Here is a 27,869-nt window from a genome sequence, read left to right as displayed (position 1 = left end):
AAAAAAAAAAAAGTTCATTAGTTGCACAGCTATAGACGTTCGAGGCTAAATTAATAAAGCTTGGTATTTTGAGTCTAAGCCTCTATTTCCTGGGTAGAAAGAGAGATAGCTACTCATTTTCCCCATGGAAAGACGGGAAAGCGTCGTTTACAGTTTTGATACAGCTTTGAACCAAGGCCAGAGAAAATATCTAGGGCAAAAGGGACTTATCTGCACGTGTAAAACCGTTTCGTTTTTAGAACAGTCCCTCGGTGCTGGTTTACTCATGGCGATATCCTGTGTTCACGTACTGTCTGAATGGCTGGACTGTTGAACACGAAGAGGCTGAGAGTAATCTGCCATAAACAGTTAATCCAGCATCTGTGTACGTTTAAGTAGTAGAGTCCCTACCCCTGTAGTCACTTTAAAGCTATTTCATGAAAGGTCAGACTTGGTTAAAGCCCCAAATAGGGTGACCTTTGACTACTAAAGGTTGTTAAACTTGAGAAGAATGGCCTGAGAAGCTGCGTTGGTGGCTCTGGTGAAAGCCCCTAAGTTGAGCTCGCTGAGGCTGCGAGGACCGGGACTCACACAGCCAAGCAAGGGCTCTGAGCTGCTGCCAAACCTCTCGGCATGTGCTGACAGGCTCTATGCTAGACTTGATGCAAGTCAGTCATTTGAGTTCTTCAGAACTTTTCAGAAATTCAAATATACGTTTAAACTTAGTACCTAATGGTTATCACAGAGGACCCCTTGCATGTTATCCGGTGGCTCAGAGTAACTGCGAGCTGATCACATTGGAACAAAAAGTATGGTTTTCGGTTACTAGGAATGGGATGAGGGAGTGGGGTTTGGTACTGAGGAATTAGCTGAATTCAGGATACCATTTGAAGTGATGTATTTGGCTAAGGATACTCTAACTACATAAAACTGAATTTCCTTTTTCTCACTGTGCGGTCCTTGATTTCACGGCACATATTCAGCATCCCCTGCATTCACTCTCGCTCTCTGTGGACTGCATTGCTAACTCACCTTTACGGACCCAGAATGCTTAGTAATACATCTATTTTGCTGGGTGCACGAGTCAGCCTGTCAGGGAGAGTATCTGAGGGGCTCAGCTGATGAGAGTGAGTTTACCGTTAAGTCAACATTTAAAGTCATTAATTTCTCCATACAAGTGACAGCTTGTACACTGTGGGGTCATTTTCATGTCTGTCTCTTTAAAGATTTAGCTTGCATGTCACCAAGTGCTATGTACACAAAACGAAGCCAAACCTGCTGCCATCAAGTCATTTCCAACTCCTAGTGACCTGACAGCACAGAGTACAATTGCTTCAGCCTTTCGAAGGCTGTGAATCTTTATGGAAGCAGACTGCCTCATCTTTCTTAAGCAAGTGTGGCTGGTGGGTTTGAACTGCTGACCTTTTGGTTAGCAGCCAAATGCTTTAGTGTGCGTAAGGTTAGCTGTGAGTTGTTGATGGTAATACGTAGGATGGCTTATTTCCTCAGACAGTTTTGTAGTCATCGCTCCCCTTCCTTGTGCTTCTGGTTTCAACTCATTACTAAAGGGAAGCTAAATAGTTTGTGGTCAGCTAAAGATGCCTCTGTTCCTGTTTGGAATGAAGTCTCATCTTCAGAACTGAAATAACACCAGATTGATTGTGACAAGTGAAGAACTCAAAGCAGGTTAATTGCTAAACTGAATTCATGTGTGTGTGTTGACTGGTGGGTAACACGCTAAATGCTTTCAGACTTTATCTCGTTGACCCTGGGCAGCAGAGTTCCACACTACACTGTCGTTTGCACAGCCTCTTAGATTGGAGTAAGCTGCAAAGCCGCTGTTGAACCTGAGCCCCGAGCTTAGTTACTTGAAGTCCTTCTGAAAATGGTTGCAGTTGTACATAGAGCATCTATTACGTGCAGAGTATATCCAGGCCCTTGTTAGCATCTCTTGCTAAAAATAAAAAACAAAAACCGTTTAGTGGGAGCCAGCATGTTTGTGGAAACGCAATATTTCGGTTTAATGGGCTCCTTTGCGCCTGTGCCACCTGCCTTTCATCGCTGGTAGAAGAACAGCGGTCTCTGGTGGGCATCTTTTAAATGGAGCAGCAGCTGGGGAAACTGACCTAGTGGTTCCAAGCATGTGGGCAGAGCTCTGGTGACACAGTGTTGTTGATGTTGTTGTTTGCCGTCGAGTCGAACCCGACTCATAGCGACCCCTCCTTGGATTTCCGAGGCGGTATCACTATGGAAGTAGGATTGCCCAACCTTCCTTCCGAGGAGTGGCTGGGGGTTTGAACCACCAGCCTTCTGGTTAGCAGTCAAGGGCCTTAGCCACTACGCTACCAGAGCTCCTCGGTGGCACAGTACTTAAAGCATTTAATTGCTAACCACAGGATCAGCGGTTCAGACTTAACCAGCTGCTCCATGGGAGAAAGGGGAGGCGGTCTGCTTCTGAAAAGATGATAGCCTTGGAAAACCTGTGGGGCAGTTCTGTCCTACAGGGTTGCTGTGAGTTGGAATCAACTCGTTGACAGTGTCTTGGGTTGGTAACCAACCCAAAAACCAAACACACTGCCGTTGAGTCGGATCCAACTCATAGTGACCACTCCTTGTGTTTCTGAGGTGGTATCACTAAGGAAGTAGATTGCCCAACCTTCCTTCTGAGGAGTGGCTGGTGGGTTTGAACCACCAGCCTTCTGTTTAGCAGTCAGATACTACGCCACCAGAGCTCCCAGTTGGGTTGGTACAGTACATAAATTGTGTGTGTGTATAGACACATATGGCCTGGAAGAGTCCTTAGAAATACAGCTGAACTTGCATTTTTTAGAGAGGACAGTGCAGTGGTTTCCAGTGTCTTACCAGGTTGTGCGGCTATCGCTGCTGTCTAATTCCAGAACATTGCCGTCACCCTGGAAAGAAATCTTGTACCTGTTACCAGTCACTTCCCCGGCCCTCTCCCAGCCCCTGGCAACCCCTTAGCTGCTCTGTCTGTGACGTGCGTGTTCCAGGCAGTTTGTGTTGTTGGGATCGTATAATATGTGTGTGTATGTGTGTTGACTGTTTCTTTAGCTTAGTATGTTTTTTCCCAAGACTCATGTTGCTGAATATATTTCATTCCTTTTTTATGACTGAGTTATAGTTTAATATATATATAAATAATACTAAAGAGCCAACTCTCATTTTGGCAAATTAGAAAATTAAAGCATAGCTAGGTTGGATGGACATGTTTGCATATTTTAGTCACAGTGCAGCCATATTTTGAGTAATTTTAATCAATTGCTTCAAGTCAGTGTTCATTTGCGTTTTTTTCTCCTTGCATGTGGTTAACTAATGCTTCAGTGTTTGGGCCCAGTATTGTATTTCCCTTCTAAGTATTTGTCGCTGTTACACGGGGCTGACTTCTTATTTTATAGAGCTTATTATACACTAGCATAGTGGCTAAAGCACTTGACTGCTAACCAGAAGGCTGGCGGTTCAAACCCACCAGCCACTCCTCGGAAGGAAGGTTGGGCAATCCTACTTCCGTAGTGATACTGCCTCGGAAACCCAAGGAGGGGTTGCTATGAGTCGGGGCCGACTCAACGGCACATAACAACAGCAACAAAAACTACTTAACGGGGCTAAGTAGGGAAGCTGGTGGTAAAAGCTAAGCATTTAAAACATTCAATTTTGAGAGGAATCTTGAGGCTCTAAAATCTTGGGGTTTCATGTAGTTAGAAATTGTGACCTTCACTGAGGCTTGATATTTTCCTTATCTTCCGTTAGACCAAATATAGACGTGCTTTGTACTGAATTAAAGTTCAGCTTCAGCAAAACTCACTAGTCCTGACCATTTGTCATTCCTTTGTGGGTGCTCCATTTCCTTTCATGCCATCTTGACCGACTTCTGAAAACTCAACCACTGGAGTCCCTCTGAATGAAGCGCAGTTGTGCTCTGACACACATGGAGTCATCGTGAGTTGGAGCTGGCTTGATGGCAGCTGATTTTTATCACTGAGTAGACCACTCATCTGCCAGTTTGTGGTCCTGTGGTGGCTTCTGTCTGTAACACGTAAGGCCATGCCACTGGCGTTTCAAACACCGGCAGGGTCAGCCACGGGGGGCAGGGTCACCCACGGGGGCAGGGTCACCCACGGGGGGCAGGGTCACCCACGGTGGGCAGGATCACCCACGGGGGGGCAGGGTCACCCACGGGGGGCAGGGTTACCCACAGGGGACAGGCTTCAGCAGAGCTTCCACACTAAGACTAGGAGGAAGGACCTGACAGTCTACTTCTGAGAAAGTTTGGCCCGGGAAAGCCTTATGAATAACAGGGAAACGTTGTCTGATCGAGTGCCAGAAGATGAGCCCCTCAGGCTGGAAGGCACTCAGATTACAACTGGGGCAGAGCTGCAGCCTCATAGTAGAGGCAGCCTTAATGCTGGGGATGGCATGACTCAAAATGAGAAGAAACAGCTGCAAACATGCGTTAATGATTGGGATGTAGAATGTATGAATGTGAAGGTAGGAAAATTGGAAGTCATCAAAAATGGAATAGATCACATAAAGATTCTAGGCCTTAGTGAGCTGAAATGCACTCTTGTTGGCCATTTTATAATTGTACAACCTCTTGGTCTCCTATGCTGTATGACAAAGTGGAATGGAGTTGTATGCATTGACAAAAATAACATTTCAAGATCTATCCTGAAGTACAACGCTGTCAGTAATAAGATAATACCCATATATCTACAAAGACGACCACTTGATACAACTTCTAGAATTTATGCACCAACCGTGATGCCAAAGATGAAGAAATTGAAGGTTATTACTAACTTCTGTGGTCTGAAGTTGATCAAACATGCAATCAAGATACATTGGTAATTACTGATTATTGGAATGCCAGAGTTGGAAATGAAGGATCAGTAGTTGGAAAATATGGCCTTAATCGTAGAAATGATGCTGGAGATCACATGATAGAATTTTGCAAGGCCAACGACCTACTCATCACAAATAACTTTTTTCAACAACATAAACAGAGACTGTACCAGTGGACTTTGGAATACAAAGGAATCAAATCCCGTGCATCTGTGGAAAGGACAGTGGAGTTCAGTGTCATCATAACAAGGCCAGGGGCCGACTGGAACAGACAGAGAGCTGCCAGAAATTTGAGCCAGTTTCAGAAGAGTGCGTGCACCGAGGGATGTCACATGGCTCCTGGCTGAAAGCAGAGGTGTTTACCTGTGTTTTATTGACTCTGCAAAGGCATTCGGTGCTGTGGATTGTAGCAAATTATGGGTAATAAGGAAAGGTGTGAGTTAGGGTTATATCCTTTCCCTACTTAACTCAGTGTGTGTGCTGAGCAGATAAGCTGAAGCTGGGCTATATGAGGAAGATGTGGCATCAGGATGGAAGGAAGACTCAACAGCCTGACTTGTGTGGTTGACAACCTTGCTTGCTGAAATCAAAGACTTGAAGCACTTAGTGATGAAGATCAAAGACTAGTCTTCAATATGATTACACGTCAACAATAGAAAATAAAAATCCTCAGAAGAGGACCAGTAAGCAACATCGTGATAAATGGAGAAAGAAATTGAAATTGTCAAAGATTTCCTTTTATTTGGATCCACAATTAATGCCCATGGAAGCGGCAGTCAAGAAATTAAAGTGACATATTGCATTGGGTAAATCTGCAAAAGACGGAAAAAAAGTATTAAAAAGCAAAGCGAGGGTGTCACTTTGAGGGTGGAGGTGCACCTAACCTAAGCCGTGGTAGTTTCGTTCACCTTGTGTGTGCGGAAGCTGGACAATGAATTAAAAAGGCCAAAGAAGAATTGATGCCTTTGAAATGTGTTGGCAGAGAATATTGACTATACCACAGGCTGCCAGAAGAACAGACCAGTGTGTCTTGGCTGAAGTACAGACCTTGGAAGCGAGGATGGTCGGACTTCTCTCACCTGCTTTGGCCGTGTATCAGGAGCGTCCACTCGCTGGAGAAGGACATCATACTTGGTAAAGTGGAGGGTCAGTGAAAAAGTGGAAGGCCCTTAAAGAGCTGGATTGACAGCCGTGGCTGAAACGGTGGGTGCAAGCATAGCAGCAGTTGGCGAGGATGGTGTATGACGGGCAGTGTTTCATTCTGTTTTACGTAGGGTCGCTATGCGCTGGAACCACTCCAGGCTCCTAATTGCAGAGAACAAACAGAGATGCCCTGGTGGCCCCATGTGCGTCAGAGTAAAACTTGTGTTTGTAGGGTTTTCATTGGCTGATGTTTCTTAAGTAGGTCCCCAGGTCTCTCTTCCAAGGCACTTTGGGGTGGCCTCAAACCTCCAACCTTTTAGTGATCCGTGGGGCATACTAACCGTTTGCACCACCAGGCCCTTGCCATGAGTCTGAGTTGACAGCAACGGGGACAAAAGAGGGAGATGCCTGAAGCATCCATTCCCATAGAGCCACAGAGCTCTGCTCCGGTGTGTTAACCCTGCCTTCTCCTTAGCGCTCTCCATAGCCAACTCCCCCAGCAGTGGCATTGCTAAGGTAGGTGTCACCGCTTTCCCGTGGACCTCCTCCCATACCAGAGCACGCAGACTCCTTAGTGCCGTTTATTTATTATCGACTTAAATCGTAGAATAATACGTGACACATAGCTGTAAATCGCTCACATGCAGTATTAGACGACAGCTGCTCCTGGGAAGGAAGACTGGGCAGTCTGCTTCCGTAGAGGTACGGCCTCAGAGATCCAAGGAAGGACCTCTGTGAGTCGGGGACAGCGCGGCAGCACATGACAACAATGGCACAACAGCAAAATTATTCTGTAAAACCTTTCTACGTTGAATTACATCATTAGTTACAACATTGTTAGTAAGTGGAAGTCTTTTTTTGATTTTTCTCCTTTTCATTTGATTATTATTTCATTCTCAGAAGTGTTACTGATAAAACACCAGCAGGAAGAAAAACAGCAGCATGTGCTTGTAGCCTTCTAGCCCTAACAGACAAAACCATGTGATTGGGTAATGAATGACAGCTCTGACTGGAGTGCTTTAACTCATTGTGGTGGAGTGGATTCCGACTCACAGCGCCCCTAGAGGACAGAGTGGAACTGCCCCACAGGCTTTCCTAGGCTGTCAGTCTTCACAGGAGCAAAGCCCAGACCACACCCACAGCCATGGAGTTGATTCTGACTTTTTATAAACAGTCAGTTTGATATCACCCCATCTCACAGTGTCATCCCAGGGCACACATACTGCCCCCTAGTGATACCACAACCCCCTAGTGGGAACAGAAAATAGATCAGGGAAAAAGTCAGGTCTCTATCCTGCCTGCAGCTACAATTTAGAAAAGCAACTAGCTTTCCAAAGAAGGGTATTGTTTTGTTTTGTTTTAATGTATGCTACATTTCTAGCATTGAGGTGGATATTTACAGGAATGTTTTTTGTTTTTTTTTTTTTCCTTTCTTTTTGAAATCTACTAGAAAGGTCAGGGTTTTTATTATTTTATCTCTTAAGGTCAGTTTGTTTTGAGGCTGGGAAACTTAGGGCTGTAATTAGCACTTAGATGCTAGCTGAAAGGGTCGGGGTTCCAACCCACCTGGTGGTTTGAATCTACGAGCTGCTCTGCAGAGGACAGAGCTGCTGATCTGCTTTTATAAAGATTACAGCCAAGAAAACCGTGTGGGGGGTTCTGCTCTGTCATTGGGATCAGTATGAGTCAAAATTGACTGGACAGCACCCGACGACAACAATAGTTTAACAATTATTAGTAAAACACTTCAGAATGAACTAAGGTCTGCGTTATTTTACTCAACTCCTGAGTTGCTCTTCCCAGCTAATGTCAGATCATCCACTAACCAAGGTAAGCCCAGGCTCACGTGTGCTTACTAACTAATCTGTAGTGAACAGTTTCACATTTTCCACCACATCAAAGATTCGGCTTCTGGGTCTGGCTGGCATCTGTCTCTCCCAACCCCACAGCACCTTCCCACAGAAACAAAGCCCTTTTCAAAATCTAAGTCCCTGGTAGGGACGGAGGACCAGACTGCTCGCCACAGATTAGTAGGTAAGTACAAACCTGTGCCTACCTTGCTTCCCAGGTAATCCGCCCCTGCTCCCAGGTGGCCATTTTACTCTCTCCCTGCTCACTCTTACTACTTCCTGCGGGAAAGTAAGCTAAAGTGATAACTTACTGTTACAGAAAATGTAGAGTGTAGACTGTATTTACCAGTAGGTTGTATGCTGTAGTATTGTTGAGTGGACACTGAAGGCATCCCACTCCTCCCTCAGGTGTGAGAATAACGTTAATTGTGGTCTCAGCAGTCTGCTGGGAAGGTCTCAGGCGTGAGTGTTCTGCAGGCGTGTACATCGTAGGTATGGCGGGCTGACCGACGACAGCCCACCGGAGGAACCGTTTCCTAGCCCTGAGTGTCCTGTGCTGGCAGGTCCTGTTCTATTTCACTTGTGATTAACTAGCAGTAACAGTGAGCCCAGTGGTTTCTGGGAATCATTCGAGTAAGAACGTCGAATTTTCTTTCTAGAAGGCACTGACCAAAGTACATGACCTTGGCGTGGCTTTCATTTTCTGCCCTTGGAATCTTTGTAAAGTGAATTGTTGGCAGAGGAGATCCATAAAGTCATTTTCAGTTCCTTAAAGCAAAAAAAAAAAGCTCCTTATACATTGTGATGTGACAACAAGAAGTGATAGATATTCGGTGGTGTCTTAACATGGTTTTCCATGCAAATCAAAACGAGATACCATCTTGCCCCAGCACTAGCAGCAAAGTTCAAGACAGAAAATAACAAATGCTGGTGAGGATGTGGAGAGATTGGGACTCTCGTACACTGCTGGTGGGACTGTAAAATGGTACAACCACTGTGGAAAGCAGTATGGCAATTCCTTAGAAAGTTGGAATTAGAAATACCAGTTGACCCAGCCATTCCATTACTAGGTATATATCCTAAAGAAGTGAGAGCCATGACAAGAACAGATATATGCACACCCATGTTCATCGCAGCACTATTTACAATAGCAAAAAGTTGGAAACAACCTAGGTGCTCATCAGGTGATGGATGGATAACCAAACTATGGTACATACACATGATGGAATACTATGCAACCCTGAAGAATAATGTAGAATCTGCAAAACACCACATAACATGGATGAACTTGGAGGACATTATGCTGAGTGAAATAAGTCACTCACAGAAGGACAAATATTGTATTAGTCTGTTACTGTAAAAGTCAAGGAACGGTTTATATATGGAAGGAAATTTTCTTTGTTGGTTACCAGGGGTGGGAGGGTAGGGTAGCAAACACTGTTAGATAGAGATAAGTAATGATTTGGGTAAAGAGAAGGGCAATGTACCAAATGTGAGTGATCAACATGGTGACGTTGAGGAAGAGAAAAACGGAGAGAGGTACATGGGAGGTGCAGACAACAAAGATGAACCCTTTTGCACATACAGTACTGCGTTGGCAGTGAAGGCAAACGTCAGTATATGGGTGGACAGGCTGAACTATTAAGTATGTCTGTGCAGCAGGGAGTGTACCTAAGACCTTGTGTAGGATTGGTAGACAATGGTTCTACAAGTGTATTTGTCACTTGTTTTGTAAGAATTCCCAGATGTATAGTAGAGCTGAGAAGGAACAAGGTTGTAGTCACTTCTTGGTCACAGCCAGCTACTGAGAGGGAGCAGGTAGTTGAACTTGTGGGCTTGGACATCCAGCTCAATTGGCATAACATACTACACAAAACATTGTTCCACCTCCTACTTTGGCAAGTAGCGACTAGGATCTTAAAAGCTTGCAAACAGCCATCTAGATGCAATGATGGGTCTCTGCTCATCCAGAGCAAAGAAGAATGAAGAAAAACAAAGATTCATGGAAACAATTGGTCCTTGCGACTGGTATACCATGCGATCCTCAGCCTATATGACTATGAGACCAGAAGAACTAGATGGTGCCTGGCTACCACTGTCAACCACTCAGAGGGAGGACAATGTGGAACAAAACTCAAAACCATTTGAAACAAAAAAGGGGGGGACCAGATTTGCTGGTCCGATAGAGCCTGGTGGAACCACTGAGACTATGGCCCCTAGCTGCCCTTCAGGTCTGGAATTGAACCCACACCTGTGGCTTCCAGCCAAACAAAAGATAGGCATATGAATTAAACATGTACCTGAGGTAGATACACTCCTTGGAGAGAACAATCATGGAATAATAGAAAGACTGTTTGTGCACAGGGAGACAGCTCAGGGGGCAGGAGTGCATGGAGGGATGGACACTGGCAAGAGGTAACTATGGGAAGGAAGTGGGAGGGGAGCTGTTGCATTGGGGTAAATTGTTGTCAATGTCATGAGACAATATGTGTGTGAACTGCTGTATGGAAAGTGAATTTGCTCTGTAAATTTTGACCCACATCACAATTTAAAAAAAAAAAAAAAGCCACGGTTCTCTGATTTTACTGTGATCTGGCAAGTAAGCCGCGTAGGAAGCTCCTGAGTGACATTCCTAACCCCTGCTGCAGCCTTCACGGTGGCTTCCCATACAGCTGAGCATTAAACAACGTGAGTGGGCATTTGTGGTGGGCGTGATTGTGTGAGTTAAATTTTCTCCTCAAATCCAGGAACTGGGGTGTGGGAGCAGGGCTGCCATTGCTGGACTGGAAGCCACGGGACATCCCATTGGAGTCTGGAGCCTGCCTTTTCCAGGCGAGGTTCGAACTTCAGAGGCACTTTGTAGTGTCTCAGAATGTCACATTCTTAGAAATATCCCTCAAGGATCTTTGTCATTTTGCAGTCCTCAGGTCAACCCTCTCCTTCTTGTTCTTTCATCCTCCTGGCTTCTAAGCACCCGGAAATGTGGAGGGGGAGATGCTGCTTCCTTCATCTGCTTCCCCAAGTAACAATTGGTGTTGAGTTCTCTTTGGGGTGCCTCGTTTATAGTGGGTGGTAGTAGACGTGGTCTGCTATTAATAAATCGTTAATGAGCCTGGAACAAGTCATGCATAATCCATTCCTTCCTGGCTTTTTTAATACTTATATTAGATGACTTTATTCCCCCCTTAAGCATCCTGTTGTAGTCGATAAAATCTAAGCTCCTCATCGTAACTGCGAGGCGCTGTGCCATCTGGCCCTCGCGGTGATCTGCGCCCGGCCAGCTCCTGCCTCCTCGGCCACCTCTGTGCTCTGCCTCTCCAGCCCTCTTTCAGCTCCTTGGGTTTGTTCCTTTCCCGTTACTCAGTCGCAGTGCTCTGACCCCGGGGGTTCATGTTCCTGGTGCTTTCTTGTTACTCGCGTGGCAGCTCCAAGGAGCCTTCCCTGTCTGGTCTGTCAGGATTGGCACCTCCCACCCCTCTATCACTCTCTCCCATCACTCCGTTCTGGTTTCTTTGTAGAACTGTCTGAAATTGTCTGGCTCTCCCCACCCCCCAAGTTGTTTATTGTCTATCTGCATCCTCTAAGATGTAAATTCCACACCATAGCCTCACTCCCTAGAATAGCACCAGGCCCCCAGACGATTCTCAGTGAGTAAGTAGGTAGGTGAGCAGTGGGCATTGTGCTGTAAGGCAGACTCATGGCTTACAGACCAGAGCGCCAGCCTGTAGCCTATTTCTCCACAGGGGAGGAGGAGTGTGAAGGGTTAGAAGAGGGGCAGGTTTCTGGCCTTGAAAAAGCAAGATGGCAGAGTCAAAGCTCTCAGTCAGAACTTGGTTCAAATCCCAGACCTGCCACCTATGCCGCTTTGGGTAGCTTACTGGGGATGTTTGAGGCTTGGTTTCTCAGCCAGAGAGAGAGCAGATGTTGCAAAGGTTTTGTTTGGATTGAGAAACGTGACGGTTGCCAGCATGAAACAGGTCCTCAGTAAAGGTAGTGTCCTTCCTTACAGGGGAAAGTGGGAAATAGCCTACCTCTTCCTGGTGCCTGTGGCTTAGCAGTGAATGCCAAATACTTAGCCCGCTCCCACTTAGTGAAGGCTTGGGTCCTGGCACTGGCACTAAAGAATGTCATTTTGCCAAAAGTGACGTGGAACAGCTAACCAAGTTTCATGACCTGAGATGGGACGTGTAGGGGAGCACAAATCTAGCCAACAGGTAGATAAGTGGACAAGCGATGGGTCGGTGGGCGGACTCATGAGCATAGGATTGCAGTGGAGGAAGAGTTGGGGTCAGCCCGTTGTGTCCTCCGCTTCCTGGCATCAGGGTGACTAGGAAAGGTGCCGCCTGTGCCACACTAATGGGGCACAAGCTTCTGGAGATGAAGCTCGTCCAGGACTGAATTCTGCAGCTGCTGGCGTGCGCGCGCCCACGGGGTGAGGCAATGCGCGCCCACGGGGTGAGGCGATGCGCAGGGCTGCTGGCCTCTCAAGCAGCGTCGGATCGCATTTCATGTGACGGCTCAGGCTGCCCGGGACCTGAAAGGTAACCTGATGGAGATGGTTCAGAGTCCGCTGTGTTCTTTGCATGTAACTGAAGTTTATGGGCAGGTTATTTCATCCACCTTCAGAGGCGCCATCAGAAAGTCTGTTAGTGAATTATGGTAGGTGATACTTGGCCTGTGGCTGTTGGTGTGAGTAGAGGCTTAGCTTAGAAAGAATGCTTCAGGTCTGTGTCTGATTTTTCTGGTGAACTCTGTGGTGGCAGGCTGAGTGATGGCCCTGCACAGGTAGCCAGCCCGTAATTCCGGAACCCTGTGAGTGCTACTTTATACAAAAAGGGGGATTTTGTAAGATGCGGTTAAGTTAAGGCTCTTCAGATTGGGGATTGGCAGGGTGGGCAGGAGGAGGCAGAGAAGGAAGTAGGAGAAGCTGTGGTGGTTGGAGGAGAAGGGGTCATGCTTGAGCCAAGGGATGCAGACGGCTTCCAGAAGGAAGCAGCCTTGCTGGCACTTGGACTTGAACTCTGAGATTGACTGCCCACTTCTGGCCTCCAGAGCTGTAAGAGAATAAATTAGTGTTGCGTGAAGCCCCGAGGTCTGTGGGCATTCGTTGTAACAGCAGCCGGAAACTGATACGTGTACGAGCATCCCCTGTCCTTCAGCCTGCAGGTGCTCGGTAAGTCCCTGTGACGTACTGCGAAACCTATACACGCTGGAATGCCACGAGGCTGCCTTGTGTTTGTGGGTCCCACAGGTGTGCCGCCTTGGACAGGGAGCAGCCTGCCTGCTTTGCTATGGCTCTCTTCGTACCTCGTAAACACCCGGGGGGGGTGTTTTCCATGGGCTCCGTCATTCACGGGGTACCGTAGAAAGCTCGAGGCCTCCTGTGGCCCTGCAAGCTGGCAGGGATGCAGGGTGGCACCCCTCGTGTTTGCCAGATGTCCCGACTGGCATTGAGCATGTTCGCAGGTTTCAGCCCTTATAAGATGGAAGCTTCTCCACTACCTCACAAACAAAGAAACCGAGGGTCAGAGTGGAAATGGCAGAGACAAAGGGCATCTGGAAGGAAGGACATCTTGATCTGGGCTGTATGGACACGGGCGGAGGGCGCAAAGTATTGTGTCTTGTGGCCTTTCCATCAGACCCTGAACAGCACTGAGCAAATGGTCTGGTTGGTGCAGGGAGGGCAGGTGGGAGAGCTCCACGGTGACCTCCGGGCCTAGTGCTCCCCGCCCCCCCCTTTCCCCTTAGGTCCTTAGTGGGATCTTTGCCTCCCAAATTAGACTGGGCATGGTTGCTCCTAAGGAAACTTGAGTGGCTGGGAGGCAGGGAGGAGATGAGGATTTACAGCTAGACCTTTGTTTCTTTAAAGCTTTTGAATAGTTACCTTGTACAGAAGGAGAGAGAGTTCAAGGCGTGGATGCCCCATCCATGGGCATGTTGGCTAGTTTTGGTTTCTCCACACTTTAGGCCATTGGCCTTGGTCTGGCCAGTCTTTTGCATTTAGCAAGAGTGGTAGTGAACCCCGGAACCACCTCACTGACAGCTTTGGTCAGAAGTTCCCCACACGCCAAGTTTTCTTTGCTGCCCTGCTGCAGTGGCGTGTGTCCTCAGCTCTTGTTATACTTAAGAACTTTGCGATTAGAAGCGAACTTGCCCTGTCCAGGTGTGTCTGCTAACCGTAATCTTAAACTAAATTCCATTGCTTATAGAAACCCATTTCACTGAAACTCCTCCTATGGGTTTACTGATTGAAACAATGAAGGGATATCTTAGTTACTGTTGCTGGAGGCCTTTGAGTCATTCCAACTGTAGTTCAGAGTAGACCTGCCCAATAGGATTTCCTAGGCTGAGATCAGGAGCTTACCTTGCCAGGTGTTTTTCTCCCCTGAAACAGTGGGTCCCAACCATCAGTCTTTCATTTAGCAGCTGAGTGCTTAACCATTGCACCACCAAGACTCCTTCCTTAGTTACCTGTTGTTGTTGTTGTTGTTGTTATGTGCTGTGGAATCGGACCCGACTCATAGCGACCCCTCCTTGGGTTTCTGAGGCAGTATCTCTACGGAAGTAGATTGCCCCATCTTCCTTCCGAGGAGTGGCTGGTGTGTTAGAACCGCCAGTCTTCTGTTAGCAGTCAAGTGCCTTAGACACTGTGCTACCAGAGCTCCTCCTTAGTTACCTAGTGCTGCTATAAGAGAAATATCACAAGGGGGTGGCTTTAATGGACAGAAATTGTATTTTCTCACAGTTGAGGAGGCTAGAGATCTGGATTCCAGGCACCGTCTCAGGGGGAAGTCTTTCCTGTGGCTTTGGTTGCTCAGTCCCTTGTTGATCTGCCTGTGGCTGGACATCTGTCTTCTTCCATCTGTGCTTGCTGGCTTTTGGACACACCTCTGCAGGCTCCTTGGAAAGTGTCCTCCCCCCTAAGTAATGGAGTTGCCTGAGTTTGGTTTGGGCCCTTTCTCTGTCAGCATACCTTCGCTCCCCTCCCTGGGTATCCAGCTGCCTCCAGGAGGGCTGTCCACAGGCAGGCTCACACGTGAAACCACACGAAACTCCACCTCGGGCCTCTCCTGCAAATCGTCCCTTCCCCCAGCGAGTACCACCATCCACATCTAAGCCAGCAGGAAAGTTGGGTGCCATCCTCAATATTTCTGTCTTTCCCCCACACCTAGCCTCATTACTCAGCCAGATTTATTCTTCCATCAAAATAAATATTTAACCTGTTCTAAAGACCTGCTGAGAATGTCTCCTTCTTTGGTAGCAAATCACTTATTCAGTAATGTCATTGTCAGAAATTGTTTCTTATTTAAAACAATAATAAACTAGAGTTTATATTCCTGTTCCTCTAAGTGAAATCCTGTCATAGAGACCAGTGCTCAGCAAACCTCTGCAGAGGGCCAGAGAGTCTGTATTTCGGTTTTGTGGGCCATGCTGTGTTTGCTGCAACTACCCAACTCTGCTGTACAAAGTTCACAGTCATGGACGTGATGTAAACAAGTGAAGACGACTGTCCCAACAGAGTCCCATTTACAGAAAGGGGTGGCAGGCTGTAGTCTGCTGGCTCCTGATCCAAACCAGAAAATCCCTTGTCACCCTGTGCTGTTGTTGGGTGCCATCAAGACAGTGTTGACTCCTGGTGACCCCATGTGCCAGGGTAGAGCTGCCTCAGAGGGTTTCCTAGGCTGTGATCTCCACGGGAGGAGATGGCCAGGTCTCTTCTGCAGAGCCATCGGTGAGTTAGAACTGCTGACCTTTTGGTCCACAGCCAAGCTGTTAGTTATTGCAGCACTGCGTTGACTTAGGCCTTATTTCTTAGCTGTGCTGTGTTCTGATTCTTAATCATCTCCCTGACTGTCCTTTGGGTTCAGAGCACTGGTACTGAGAACGAGGCCTTCGGAAGTACTTCCTTGTCAGACTTCCCCCAAGAACGTAAGTGCCACCAGGACAGAGAGCTTGTTTTGGTCCTGGCTGTTACCTGCCCCGCCTGGAACACAGTTAACTCATGTTGACCTGAAAGCAGGACTGCCTCCCCGGGGAGGTGCCTCCCCTCCCCTCTCTGCGCTGGCACACTAGCCACAGCCCGTCAGCAGTTGGCACAGAGCACCAGCGTCAGGAGTAGGAGCTATCAAGTGGGCAAACACTGCTTCCCTGCCCCGGTGTGTTTCTGGCGCACTCGGAAGTTTCAGTGTGGTGGTAGCTGCCCCTCGGTTGGAGAGATTGGAGCATCATGGGATCACCGGGGACAGGCACCCCTGGAAAGGCATCTGAACACAGCGGAGGCCCAGCTTCATAACTGATGATCTCTCCTTCACACGTTTAGCTGTTCTTTGTTAGACCCCTTCATCCATCCAGGGATAGGTACTCATCATCTGTAAATGGATGACCTTGGACTTGATGAATCCCTGATGTTCTTTCTGGTTTGCTCCAGAGGCGGCGGTTTAACAGCTAAGCACACGGGTGTTGAGTCATGTTTCTTGGGTTCACACCTTCCGTTTACAAGCTGGTTGCCCCTCAACAGGTTGCTTGACCTCCCTGTGCCTCCGCTTTCTCATCTGTAAAATGAGTTGGTCGTTTACCCACTTCATAGGGTGGTCATGAGATTCAGTGACATGTGCAGTGATTAAAATGTCCTGTATGCTGTAAATACGCAGTGAAGTGTTAGTGGCTCTTCTGGGACTCCCCGTAGTGACTAACATTGAACGAAGAGTGGTGGAGGAGGTGGTTGCGCTTAGGTACTGCTGTGTTGGCGCTTCCCAGTGAGCTTGTAGACAGTAGAAGGAAACATTGCATGGCCTCACAGTTGTTGCTGTGCTTGAGCCTGGGAGTCTTCCTCCTTTTTGCTGACCGTCTCCTGGACCGAGCATGATGTCCTTCTCCCGGAACTGGTCCCTCCTGGTACCTGTCCAAAGTACAGAAGACAAAGGCTTGTAAGGAACACTCCGGCTGTTCTTCTTCGAGACCGACTGGTTTGTTCTTCTGGCAGTCCCTAGTATTGTCAGGATTCTTCACCAACACCAGAATTCAAAGGCATCCATTACTCTTCCTCATTCATTGTCCGGCTTTCATGTGCACATGAGGAGATTGAAAGCACCATGGCTTGAGTCAGGCGCAGCTTAGTCTCCTAAGTGGTGCTTTTGTTGTTTAACACTTTAAAGAGTGTTTTGTGGCGTATATGTCTAGTGCAACGTGTCCTTTGCTTTCCTAACTGCTGCTTCTATGCGTGTTGATTGTGGATCCAAGTAAAACGAAATCCTGGCCGAATTCAGTCTTTTCTCCATTTATTGTGATGTTGCTTACTGGTCCAGTTGTGAGGATTTTTGTTTTCTTTAGTCCTTACCTCGAGGTTTAATCTATGCTAAAGAGTATAGTGCTTGATCTTCATCAGTAAGTGCTTCAGGTCCTCTTCACTTCCAGCAGGCAAGGTGCTGTCATCTGCCTGTCACAGGTTGTTAATGCATCTACCTCGATCCTGGTGCCACATTCTTCTTCATATAGTCCAGCTTCTTGGATTATTTGCTCCAATTGAATAAGTTTGGTGAGAGAGTGCAAGCCTGACACACACCTTTCCTGGTTTTAAACCACACAAGATCCCTCATTCTGTTTCAATTACCCTTTTGATCTGTGTGCAGGTTCTGCATGAGCATAGTTAAGTGTTCTGGAATTCCCATTCTTTGAAGTTTGTGTTATCCATAATTTGTTGTGATCCACCCAGTTGAATACCTTTGCATAGTCAGTAAAACACAAGTAAACATCTGTCTGGTATTGTCTGCATTCAGCCAAGATCCATTGGACAAAACAATGATATCCCTCTTTCCATGTCCTCTTCTGAATCCAGCTTGAATTTCTGGCCACTTCCTGTCAGTATCCTGCTGTAACTCTTTTAGCATCATCTTCAGCAAACTTTTATCTGTGTGTGAGACCAGCAATACTGTTCTGTATTCTCTTGGGTCACCTTTCTCTGTAAGGGGCAAAAATATGGATCTCTTCAATTGGTTGTCCACATAGCTGTCTTCCAGATTTCTTGGCATACTTCTAGCATTGCATCTATTGGTTGAAACATCTCAGTGGATATTCCATCAATTCCTGGAGCCTGGCTTTTCACCAGTTCCTTCAGTGCAGCTTGTACTTCCTTTCATATGCTACCTCCTGAAATAGTTCCTTTCGCATAGTGACTGTGTATTCCTTCCATCTTCTTTTGATACTCCTGCATTATTTAATATCTTGCCCACAGAATCCTTCAGTATTGCAACTTGAGGCTTGAATTGTTTCTTCCTTTCCTTCAGCTTAAGAAATGCTGAGCGTGTTCTTCCCTTTTAGTTTTCTGGTTCCAGGTCTTGGTAAATTTCCTTATCATAGTCTTCTCGAGCCCCTCTTTGAAACTTCTGTTCAGCTCTTTCGCTTCATCATTTCCTGCTTCTGCTTTAGCTGCTTGCTCACAGGGCATGGGGACAGCATGGTCCTCCAGCATTTTCACTAATTCTGACACAAACCATCCCTCCTACAGCACTCTATTTCTCTGTTGTTTTCTGTAATTCATTGCAGTGACCACACAGAACTCACAGGCAGTGCTCAAGATTAAGGGCTTTATTAAGACAGTAACAAGTTACAATTTAGGATCCAGAACAACTTCAGAGTACAGTTCTTTGATCAGTATGGCCCCTGCCCTGCTTGGGCAAGTGTTAACAAGGTCTTTTAGCTCTGCCGATAGGTGCCCAGAAAGGCACCGCCCTCCGCCAGCAAGGCTCCTGCCCAGAGGCACTCACCTTTCTTGCTCCGAGACCTGTGAGGCCACCATGCTGGTCTGCTACTGCTTCTCTGTTTCCTAGGTCAAGGACGTTCACCACAGGGATCTCGGGTCCAAAAGACCTGCTCCGCTCTTGGCCCTTCTTTCTTGATAGCAATGAGAGCTTTTCTGTCTTTAATGCTAAACTCAATGCTGTCAAGTCGAATCTGAGGAGTGGCTGATGGGTTTGAACTGCCAGCCTTCTGGTTAGCAGTCAAATGCCTTAGGCACTATGCCACCAGAGCTCCCTTTCTGTCTCTGGGAGGGCTCATTTTAAGCCTATTGTTATTGTTGTATTTGCCGTCGAGTCAAATCCAATTCATAGCAGCCCCTCCTTGGGTTTCTGAGGCAGTATCACTACGGAGGTAGATCATCCAACCTTCCATCCAAGGAGTGACTGGCTAGTGGATGGCAGAACTGACCAGTCCCTACTTAACGGTTCCATATACCTTATTTGCATGGTCCCACCCCCATAAGGGTACTGTGTACTTTATTTACATTATTAACAAGCTATCTAATCCCCTTGGTGGGCCACAAGCACCTTACATTTGCATAGTTCCACCCAGACATCTGGTGGAAGTCACAAAGACCATGGTTAGATGGGCCATGTTGAGTAATTCACTGCCCCCCACCACTCTACGTCAAGAGTAACTTTTACAGTCTCTTCTCTGACCTCCCTTTTGGTCTTTTCTTTCTTTCCTGTCATTTTAGGATGTTTTGCTTCCATCATGTGTGATATCTTGATGTCATCCTACAACGCATGTAGTCTTCAGTTACCAGTGTTAAGTGCGTCAAACCTGTTCTTGAGATGATCTCTAAATTTCAGTGGGATACTCAAGATTGTACTTTGGCTCTCATGGACTTGTTTGAATTTCTTCAGCTTCACCTTAAACTTGCATATGAGCATTTGATGGTCTGTTACACATTCAGCCCCTGTTCTTGTTCTAACTGGTGATACTAAGTTTCTCCATCATCTCTTTCCAAAGATGTAGTTAATTTGATTCCATGGAAGTTCTGGTGGCGTAGTGCCTAAGGCCTTTGACTGCTAACCAGAAGGTTGGTAGTTCAAACCCACTGGCTGCTCTGAGGAAGGAAGATGGGGCAATCTACTTCCATAAAGATTTACCACTTCGGAATCCCAATGGGGGGGTCACTGTGAGTTGGAACAGACTCAATGGCCGTGAGTCTCGTTTAAGTCCCATTTGTATAGCCGTCCCAGAAAATGTTGAAAATAAGTATTTGTGATGAATAAGCTGTTGGTCGGTCTTGCAAAATGGTATCATACAGTCTCCGGCATAATTTCTATTTCTAAGGCCATGTTTTCCAACAACAGATCTTTCTTCTTTGTTTCCAACTTTAATAATTTTCCGATCACCGGTAATTATCAGTGCATCTTGGTTGCATGTTTGATCAATTTCAGACTGTAGAAGTTGGTAGAAATTTTCAGTTTCTTCATCTTTGGCGTTAGTGGTTGGTGCCTAAATGTGCATCGTGGTCGTATTGACTGGTTCTTATAGACACACGGATATCGTCCTGTCACGGACAGCATTGCACTTCAGGGTCGGTCTTGAAATGTTTGTTTGATGATGAGTGTTTTGCCATTCCTCTTCACTTTGTCCTTCCTGGCTGTCGGGCAGTGAGTTACTTACTTCATACAGCTCTTGGAGTCATGGTCTTTGTGACTCCCACCAGATGACTGAGTGGGACTGTGTAAATGCGAGGCACTTCGTGGCTCACCAGAGGGATGAAATGACTTGCTAATAATGTAAATAAGGTACATGGCACCCTTGTGGGGGCGGGACCATGGAAGTAAAGTATATGGAACCCGAACGTAGGCATTGGTCAGTTTTGCCATCCCAGGGGCAGGAAGGGGGGGATTTCACTACTGTCGAGAGAGGAGCCCAGAGTGGAGCGTGTCCTTGGACCCAACCAAGACCCCTGTGCCAGACCTCCTCCGACACAGGAGACAGAGCTGTAGCACTCTGCTGAGACAGCAGAGAGGCGGTGGCAGCAGAGCCAAGACAGCCACGGCGTAGGACAGATTGATCGGTTTGCCGGGCCCACGCAGGGAAAAAGCTAAGTGGCTCTGGGCTGGCTGGCAGAGTGGACGCACTATTGGCAGAGCTAAAGAGCTTTGTAACACATGCCCAAGCAGGGCAGAAGCCAGGCCAGGAGGCACCCCTACAGGCATGGCTAAGGGGAGGCTGTCTTGATAGAAGAATTGTATCCTGAGCGTTCCTGAACCCAAACTGTATGTGACCTGTTACTTTCCGAATAAATCCCGTAATTGTGCACATTGTCCAAGAGTGCTGTGGGAGGGGACGGTCACTGTCAGAGTTGGTAAAGGTGTTGGGTGGTGGTGGCGGGTCTAACCCCCGCCTCATAGGGACCAGCTTTGGGCTGATGGTGACTGTTCCTCCCCCTTGTCAAGTCGGAGGAGCTCAGAGGACAGCACTGCCAGGCCTTTCTGCACTGGCGTGGTAGACAATGTGCTTGTCTGGTTCACGAAGGCCAGTGCCAGTCCACTCCAGCTCACCAACACCTAGGATTTCTGTCTTTATGCGTTGTTTCATTTTTGATGACTTCAGTTTTTCTAGACTCCGTGCCTCATGCATTGCATGTCCTCATTATTAGTGGATGTTTGTACCTGTTTTTCCTTATTTTTGAGTTGTGCCACATGAGCACACAAAGGTTCCCAAATCTTTGCTCCAGTCACGTCATTAAGATCAACTCTACTTTAAAGAGGCACCTCTTCCCCAGTCGTATTTTGAGTGCCTTCCTACCTGAGGGGCTGATGTCTGGCACGGTGTTGGATGGTGTTCCATTGCTGTTCCTAAATGTTTCACTGGCTGGTGTGTTTTTTTGTTTTATTTTATTTTTTTAAATTGTGATTTGGGTGAAAGTTTACTGAGCAAATTCACTTTCCATACAGCAGCTCACATATACTTTGTCTCATGACATTGACTGCAATTTACCACAATGCAACAGCTCCCCTCCCACTTCCTCGTGGTAGTTACCTCTTCCCTATGTCCTTTCCTCCATGCATTCCTGTTCCCTGAGCTGTCTCCCTGTGCATACACAGCCCTTCTATTCTCCCATGATTGTTCTCTCTAAGGAGTATATCTACCTAATGTAAATGTTCACCTCATATGCCTGTCTTTTGTTTGGCTGGAAGCCACAGGAATGGGTTCAATTCCAGACCTGAAGGGCAGCTAGGGGCCATAGTCTCAGTGGTTCCATCAGGCTCTATCAGACCAGCAAACCTAATCCCTTTTTATTTTTTTAAATGATTTGGAGTTTTGTTCCACATTGTTCTCCCATTCTATCCGGGATCTCCTACATAGATCCCCTTCTGAAGGGTTGACAGTGGTAGCCGGGCACCATCTAGTTCTTCAGGTCTCATAGTCATATAGGCTGAGGTTCGCATGGTGTACCAGTCACTTGGACTAATTGTTAACATGAATCTTTGGTTTTCTTCATTCTTTGCTCTGGACAAAGAGAGACCCATTGTTGCATCTAGACGGCTGCTTGTAAGCTTTTAAGAGCCCAGTCACTACTCACCAAAGTAGGATATGGGACAATGTTTTTGTGTAGTATGTTACGCCAATTGAGCTCGATGTCCCCTGTGACTATGGTCCTAAGCCCACAGGTCCAACTGCTCGTTCCCTCTGGGTAGCTGGCTGTGCCCACAACCTTGCCCCCATCAGCTCTACTGTACACCTTGGCCGGTGCTCCTAGAAGTACATTACTGGGCCCTTCTTCCTAGTCCGTCTTAGCCTGGAAGCTCCACTTAAACCATGGGTGACCCTGCTGTATTTGAAATACCTGGGGCATAGCTTCCAGCCTCCTGGCACACGCAGGCTGGCACAGTGACACACTGACTGACGAATGGCGGCTGGAAGAGGAGAGGGCTTTGAGTTTGAGACTCCTGTATGTTGTGCTTTTCCTTGCTGAGAGTGACTGGCTGGGTGACAGTCACTTAGTGGAAGTGGCCTGTGCTCTATCTGTCTTCTCGTTCTCCAGCGTGGCTCCGATGTCAGACGGTGCTGCACACAGCTAGTTTTGGGTACTGAGATCAGTTGTGGGGTTTGGTATTGATTGGGTTTTGGTACCCCGGCAAACACTGGTGGACAGGTGTGGTGTGGAGGCAGCATCTGACCTCCTCCCGGGGGAGCAGGATCCAGATCCGCAGCCAAAGACTGATAACTGTGAGATAGGTCAGAGACCCCTCCCCTCCCCTCTTCACCAGTCCTGACACCAGCCAGCCCTCCCACAGCACTCTCTGCTCCTCTCCCGGGTTTGCTAAGTCATTGGCAGGCCACACACAACTCACAAACAATACTCAGAATTACGGCGTTTTATTAGAGAAGTGACAGGTTACAATTCAGAATGAAAAACTCCTCGGGATATGGGTCTTGGGTCTCGACAGCTTTTCTCAGCTGTACCTGCAGGCAGGTCTCTCTCCGGCCCATGGCCCCTGTGGTGCAGCCTGGCATTTTAACCGCTCAGACAGGTGTCACAGAGCCCATCAGCTCCCCCAGGAAGTCCGGAGGCGCCCAAGTCTGCAGCGGGCCTCCTGCCTGCAGGCGGTCTGCTTTCTCCTTCTCCCACGTGCTGGAGCCTTCAGGTCTCCTGTTCTCTCCGTCTCTGAGTGCCGCTGCCCCCCACGCCCCAGGGCTGGGGGGTTCTCAGTGCAGGGAGCCTGGGAACAAAGGACCTGCGCCACTCCTGGCTCTTCCTCCTTGGTGGCTGTGAAGTCCTCCTTTCCGCCTCGGGAGGGCTCATTTTAAACCCAGCAGGATGGCAAGACTGCTCAGTCCCCTCGTTAGGCACCATGTACCTCGTTTACACGATTAGGAAGCTGGGCAGCCCCGTTCACAAGCTATAAGCACCTCATTTGCATAGTCCCACCATTATTGGGTGGGAGTTACCAGGACTTTATTATGGAATTCACTGCAGCACAAGGTAAGGGAAGGTGAGGCCGTGAGCGCGTTCTCACTTCTCACAGTTCTTACGTTCCTGCTCTTTTTAAACCAGTAATTTAATTAAGAAGCAAAAATGAACGAATGAAATTGAGTTAGCATTGAAATTCTTGGAGCATCTCTTCTCCTTTAGGTGTCAGGTCATAATAATCCCTGGAACCACAGTTTTCACTGTGTCAGGTGTTGGGCTTGGCCACCTCCGCTCTGGTCTAAGGGGCAAGGACACGATGACGGAATCAGGGTGCCCTTAGGGAATCGGAGCCAGGGCTCCAAGGGGTAGGCTGGCTTAAGAAAGGGGGCAGGGAGGGAACTCAGGCTCCCCGAGGACCCCCTCCAGGCTCTCGGAGACCACGTAGCCCAGTTGGAGTACGGAGGGCAGCGACAGAGGAAGAGGACTGGACTTGTTCCCATGGCACCAGAGAGCTGAGGAGCCAGGATGCCAAGTGGGAGGCCGTTCGCGGCCTGTGAAGGCCCACACGCTGGGGAACGACGGCAGCTGTGTTTGCTGTGCCGCTCTATCCCTCCAGCATGACTGAGGCAGCGAGCGGAAACGTGACCACTGGTGGAAGCACTGTAGTCGTTTAGATTTGGGAAAATGGCGGGAACCCAGTTGATGGCACTGGAACCGAGAGAGGCGAGCTTTGGAAAATGCCTTACTGGGATGTGGGGAGTTAATTATGTGGAAGTCAGTATGGCTTTCTTCTCGTTTTAAGCTCATTGGTTTTGAGGTGATAGCAAGACACACCAGATGTTCTGTGTTCTTTAGACAGGAACTTGGGGAGAGCCAACCAGCATCCCAGCCTCGTGGGCCTCACAGTCTAGTGGGAGGGACTGACGAAAGTGACCCTCTCTCACTGGAGAGGTGGCCCCCGAGGCCAGCTCCGGAGGGTGAAGACTAGCGCTGGGTCAGGGTTCTAGCTAAGAGGAAATGGGGGGGGGCTAAGAGCAGAACTCGGAGATGGGGGGCGGGGACTGTGGAGGTGTCCTGAGGTACAGAGGCCGCAGGGCTTGGCAGGGACACTTTTGGTGACCTGCAAGGAGAAGCGGGACTTCAGGAGACTGAGAAGGAAGGAGGACGGTCGGGAAGCTGAGGTAAAAGCTTTCCTCACCCGATAAGCTGCTCAGGAAAGCTGTTCTCATCACTTTGTAAGTCCGTTTGCCCACGTGTGCATCTCCCTCAGCTAATCCACCTCATGGCCTGTTCCAGATGAAAAAAAAGACATTGACCATGAGACGGTGGTGGAGGAGCAGGTCATCGGGGAGAACTCGCCTCCAGACTACTCCGAGTACATGACAGGGAAGAAGCTTCCTCCGGGAGGGATCCCTGGCATCGACCTGTCCGACCCCAAACAGCTGGCGGAGTTTGCCAGGTAAGTTACAAGAATCGGGGCAGCTGTGGGCCTCGGGCCTGTGGCACATGGTGGTTTGTGTTCTTCCTCAGGAAACGTCTGAAAGCCAAAGCTGTCAGCTTTATTTTCAGTAGTAGCTGTGCTATTGGTGTGAGAGGCAGCATTTTAGACCCTTGCAGACAGTAAGCTGAAGCAAATCCTAATTCCACAGTTGGCGTTACGTTCTTGGGACTAAATAAAGTGGCACATAATTTGTTGTGGAACAGATGTTCTCCTCTTCCCTCATGGCCTCTGTGCATGCATTGTAAGCTGGGATATGTTGACCCAAACTTGGCTAAAGGAGACTGGGGTCTGGACTAGATTCCTCCAAGAGAGAATTTCAACAGTTCCTAGTTCAGCCCGTCACGGGTTAATAAGCTCAAGCATTTCTTTAACGTAAGCTGGCATGACAGGAAGAGGTCAAGTATTGGTGACTGGGCCTCTGTGGCTGTCCGAGGTGAGTACTGAGGGAGATCTGGACCCGTTGTACCTTAGCAAAGGGGCCTCACCCTTTCTTTCCTTCACCCCAGTGAAACTGTGGTTCCAGGGATTATGCACGTTAATTTACTTGTAATTTATCATGGCTTAGCAAACATCACCAAGGCCTTACCCTGTCTTTCGGTGATGACTTTGTATCCCGGCTTGTATTGCCATTCATGTTTCCAATAGGATTGTAAATCGAACGTGGAACGGGCACCTCTCACCCCTGGCACCCCCAAAATGAAAACAGGAATCTGTAGAGTGCATCGTCAGCCCTAAAGTTAGATTTTAGGACACACTGAGCCAAGTCCTGTCCCCTTTGACATCATCACGTGCTCTGGGAGTTCGTCAGTTCCTCTTTACTCTGGATAGGCTTAGAATGGTGGGATCGAGGACCACTTGGTGAAGGAAGAGGTGTTTAATCAGGGCCCTGAAGAACACTGCATTGTGCCGGGGGCAGGGGAGCATGGTGGGCTCTGTGCACTTAGCTAGAGCAGCATGAGCTGGAGGAAAACCAAGATTCCGTTTCATCTACTGTCGTTGCGTAGAACTGTCCCCCGGGCTTTCTCCAGACTGCCACGTTTCTTCCATGGGGCAGCTGGTGGGTTCAAACTGCAGAACTTTGGGTTTAACCACTGTGTTACCAGGCCTCCTTGTATTTGCCAAAACAGTCAGTAGTCGGGTTGCTAGGCATATGGGAAAATGATAGGAAGTTAGGCAAATTGAAACCGGATCATCAAGCCTGCAGACACTGGGCCAGGTGGCGGACTTTATTCAGTGGACAGCGGGTAGCTGCAGAGTTTTTGAGTAGTAGAGAAGGGGCTGTGAGAGCAGAGCTTCAGGGTGAATGACTTCTTTTCCCCATACCCTGAGCTGGTACAACCAGGAAGTGGGGGAGCAGTTGGGCAAGAGCTGACGAAGGCCTGAGCTGGGACTGTGGCAGCCTGACGGTGGAAGGCTGGGTGTGATGGCGACTCCGGGAGACCAAGGGGAAGGTGTAGAGGCTGATTGGCTGGCTAGCGGGAGGAAGGGAGCTAACAGGAGGAAGTGGCAGTGACTGGTTGTAGGCGGTAATGAAGACCCAAGTTGGAACTTGAGGTGTTTGTTGAGGAAGCCAGGGCTCTGATGAGGGCAGGCTAATTTCGTGAAGTGCTGTGGTCTCTGAGAGGAAGGTTATGGAGACAAGGAGCTCAGCATAAGATCCTGGGAAACAGCTTATACTCAGAGTCTGAGGAACCAGTGACTTAAGGAGAAGGATCGTTCAGATGAGGGGGTCCTGGCTCAGGACAGGACAGGACAGCATTGCAAGACAGGACAGGGAAGGCATTTGCAGAAGGTCCAAGAGAGGGAGGAGTGAAGCCTCTAAATCGGGTGTTGTGACGTGACCTCAATGGTGGAGCAGAGGCTTGAGGAGAGACTTTGAAGAGAGAGGGAGCCTGTGTGTGGTGAGCAGGTACCGAGGGCTCGGTGGCCCTGGGTTACCGTGCAGCTGGTCGGAGAGCTGGGCCCCAGTCGGCTGCACGGAAAATCCACGGGCTCTCAGCCCTCACCTCGAGGTACATGTCACGTTGTGAGATAGCAACGTCTGCTTGTTCCTGCTGCCGGAGACCGACCTCCCAAGGGAGTGAACCAGGCCCTGGAGGGCTTGTAAATTGCAAGGGTGAGAAGCTTCCAGGGTAAGAGGACAGGTCAGCTGGAAAAAGAGCGAGAGACCTGAAGAGACTTTTCTTCATTTAAAAACTGAAAACAAAACCCACTGCCGTGGATTCAATTCCAACTCATAGTTGTAAGTGCCTTTTACTCAATGGGGGTCACTATGCATCAGAAGCCACTTGATGGCAGTGAGTTTGGTTTATGTTGTTTTCTTCAATATACCAAAAAAACCAAACTCATTGCCATCGAGTCATTTCCAACTCATGGTGACCTCTGTTGGGTTTCCGAGGCTATAAATCTTTACAGAAGTAGGTCACCTCATCTTCCTTCCACGGAGCGGCTGGTGGGTTTGAACCACTGACCTTCTGGTTAGCAGTCAAGTGCCTTATCCACCATGCCGCCAGAGTAGCAATGATAATTAGACTGGAACAGTGCTTCGGAGCTCTGGTGGCACAGTGGTTAAAGCATTTGCCCGCTAACCAAAAAGTTGGCAGTTCCAACCTACCAGCCAGGCCACATGAGAAAGATGAGACAATTTGCTTCTGTAAAGATTGATAGCCTTGGAAACCCTGTGAGACAGTTCCACTCTGTCCTCTAGGAGCGATGTGAGTCAGAATAGACTCAGCATCAGTGGGTTTGTTTTTTTGGTTTAGAGCAATGCTTTAAGAGTTCTGAGGAAAAATTACTGTAAACATAGAGGAAACACAGCCAGTCTGTCAGTCACATACAAAGGTAAGTACATGACCATTCAGCC

The 27,869-nt window shown here is 48.1% G+C and overlaps 1 protein-coding gene across 1 annotated transcript in view; it reads left to right on the top strand.

Annotated features, from left to right (window-relative positions):
* Nucleotides 1-27,869, top strand: part of YY1 (YY1 transcription factor) — a 36,297-nt gene that overhangs the window by 1,505 nt on the left and 6,923 nt on the right. The window contains exon 2 of the mRNA XM_007944559.2: nt 24,802-24,964. Coding sequence (XP_007942750.1) covers nt 24,802-24,964 — 163 coding nt within the window. The remainder of the gene's footprint in view (nt 1-24,801; nt 24,965-27,869) is intronic.

Source organism: Orycteropus afer, unplaced genomic scaffold, assembly GCF_000298275.1.
Source record: "Orycteropus afer afer isolate SDZICR_OR568_19922 unplaced genomic scaffold, OryAfe1.0 scaffold00128, whole genome shotgun sequence".
In the NCBI taxonomy this organism is placed as follows: Eukaryota; Metazoa; Chordata; class Mammalia; order Tubulidentata; family Orycteropodidae; genus Orycteropus; species Orycteropus afer.
Note: the sequence above shows the minus strand (reverse complement) of the source record. Positions and strands in the feature narration are given on the sequence as shown.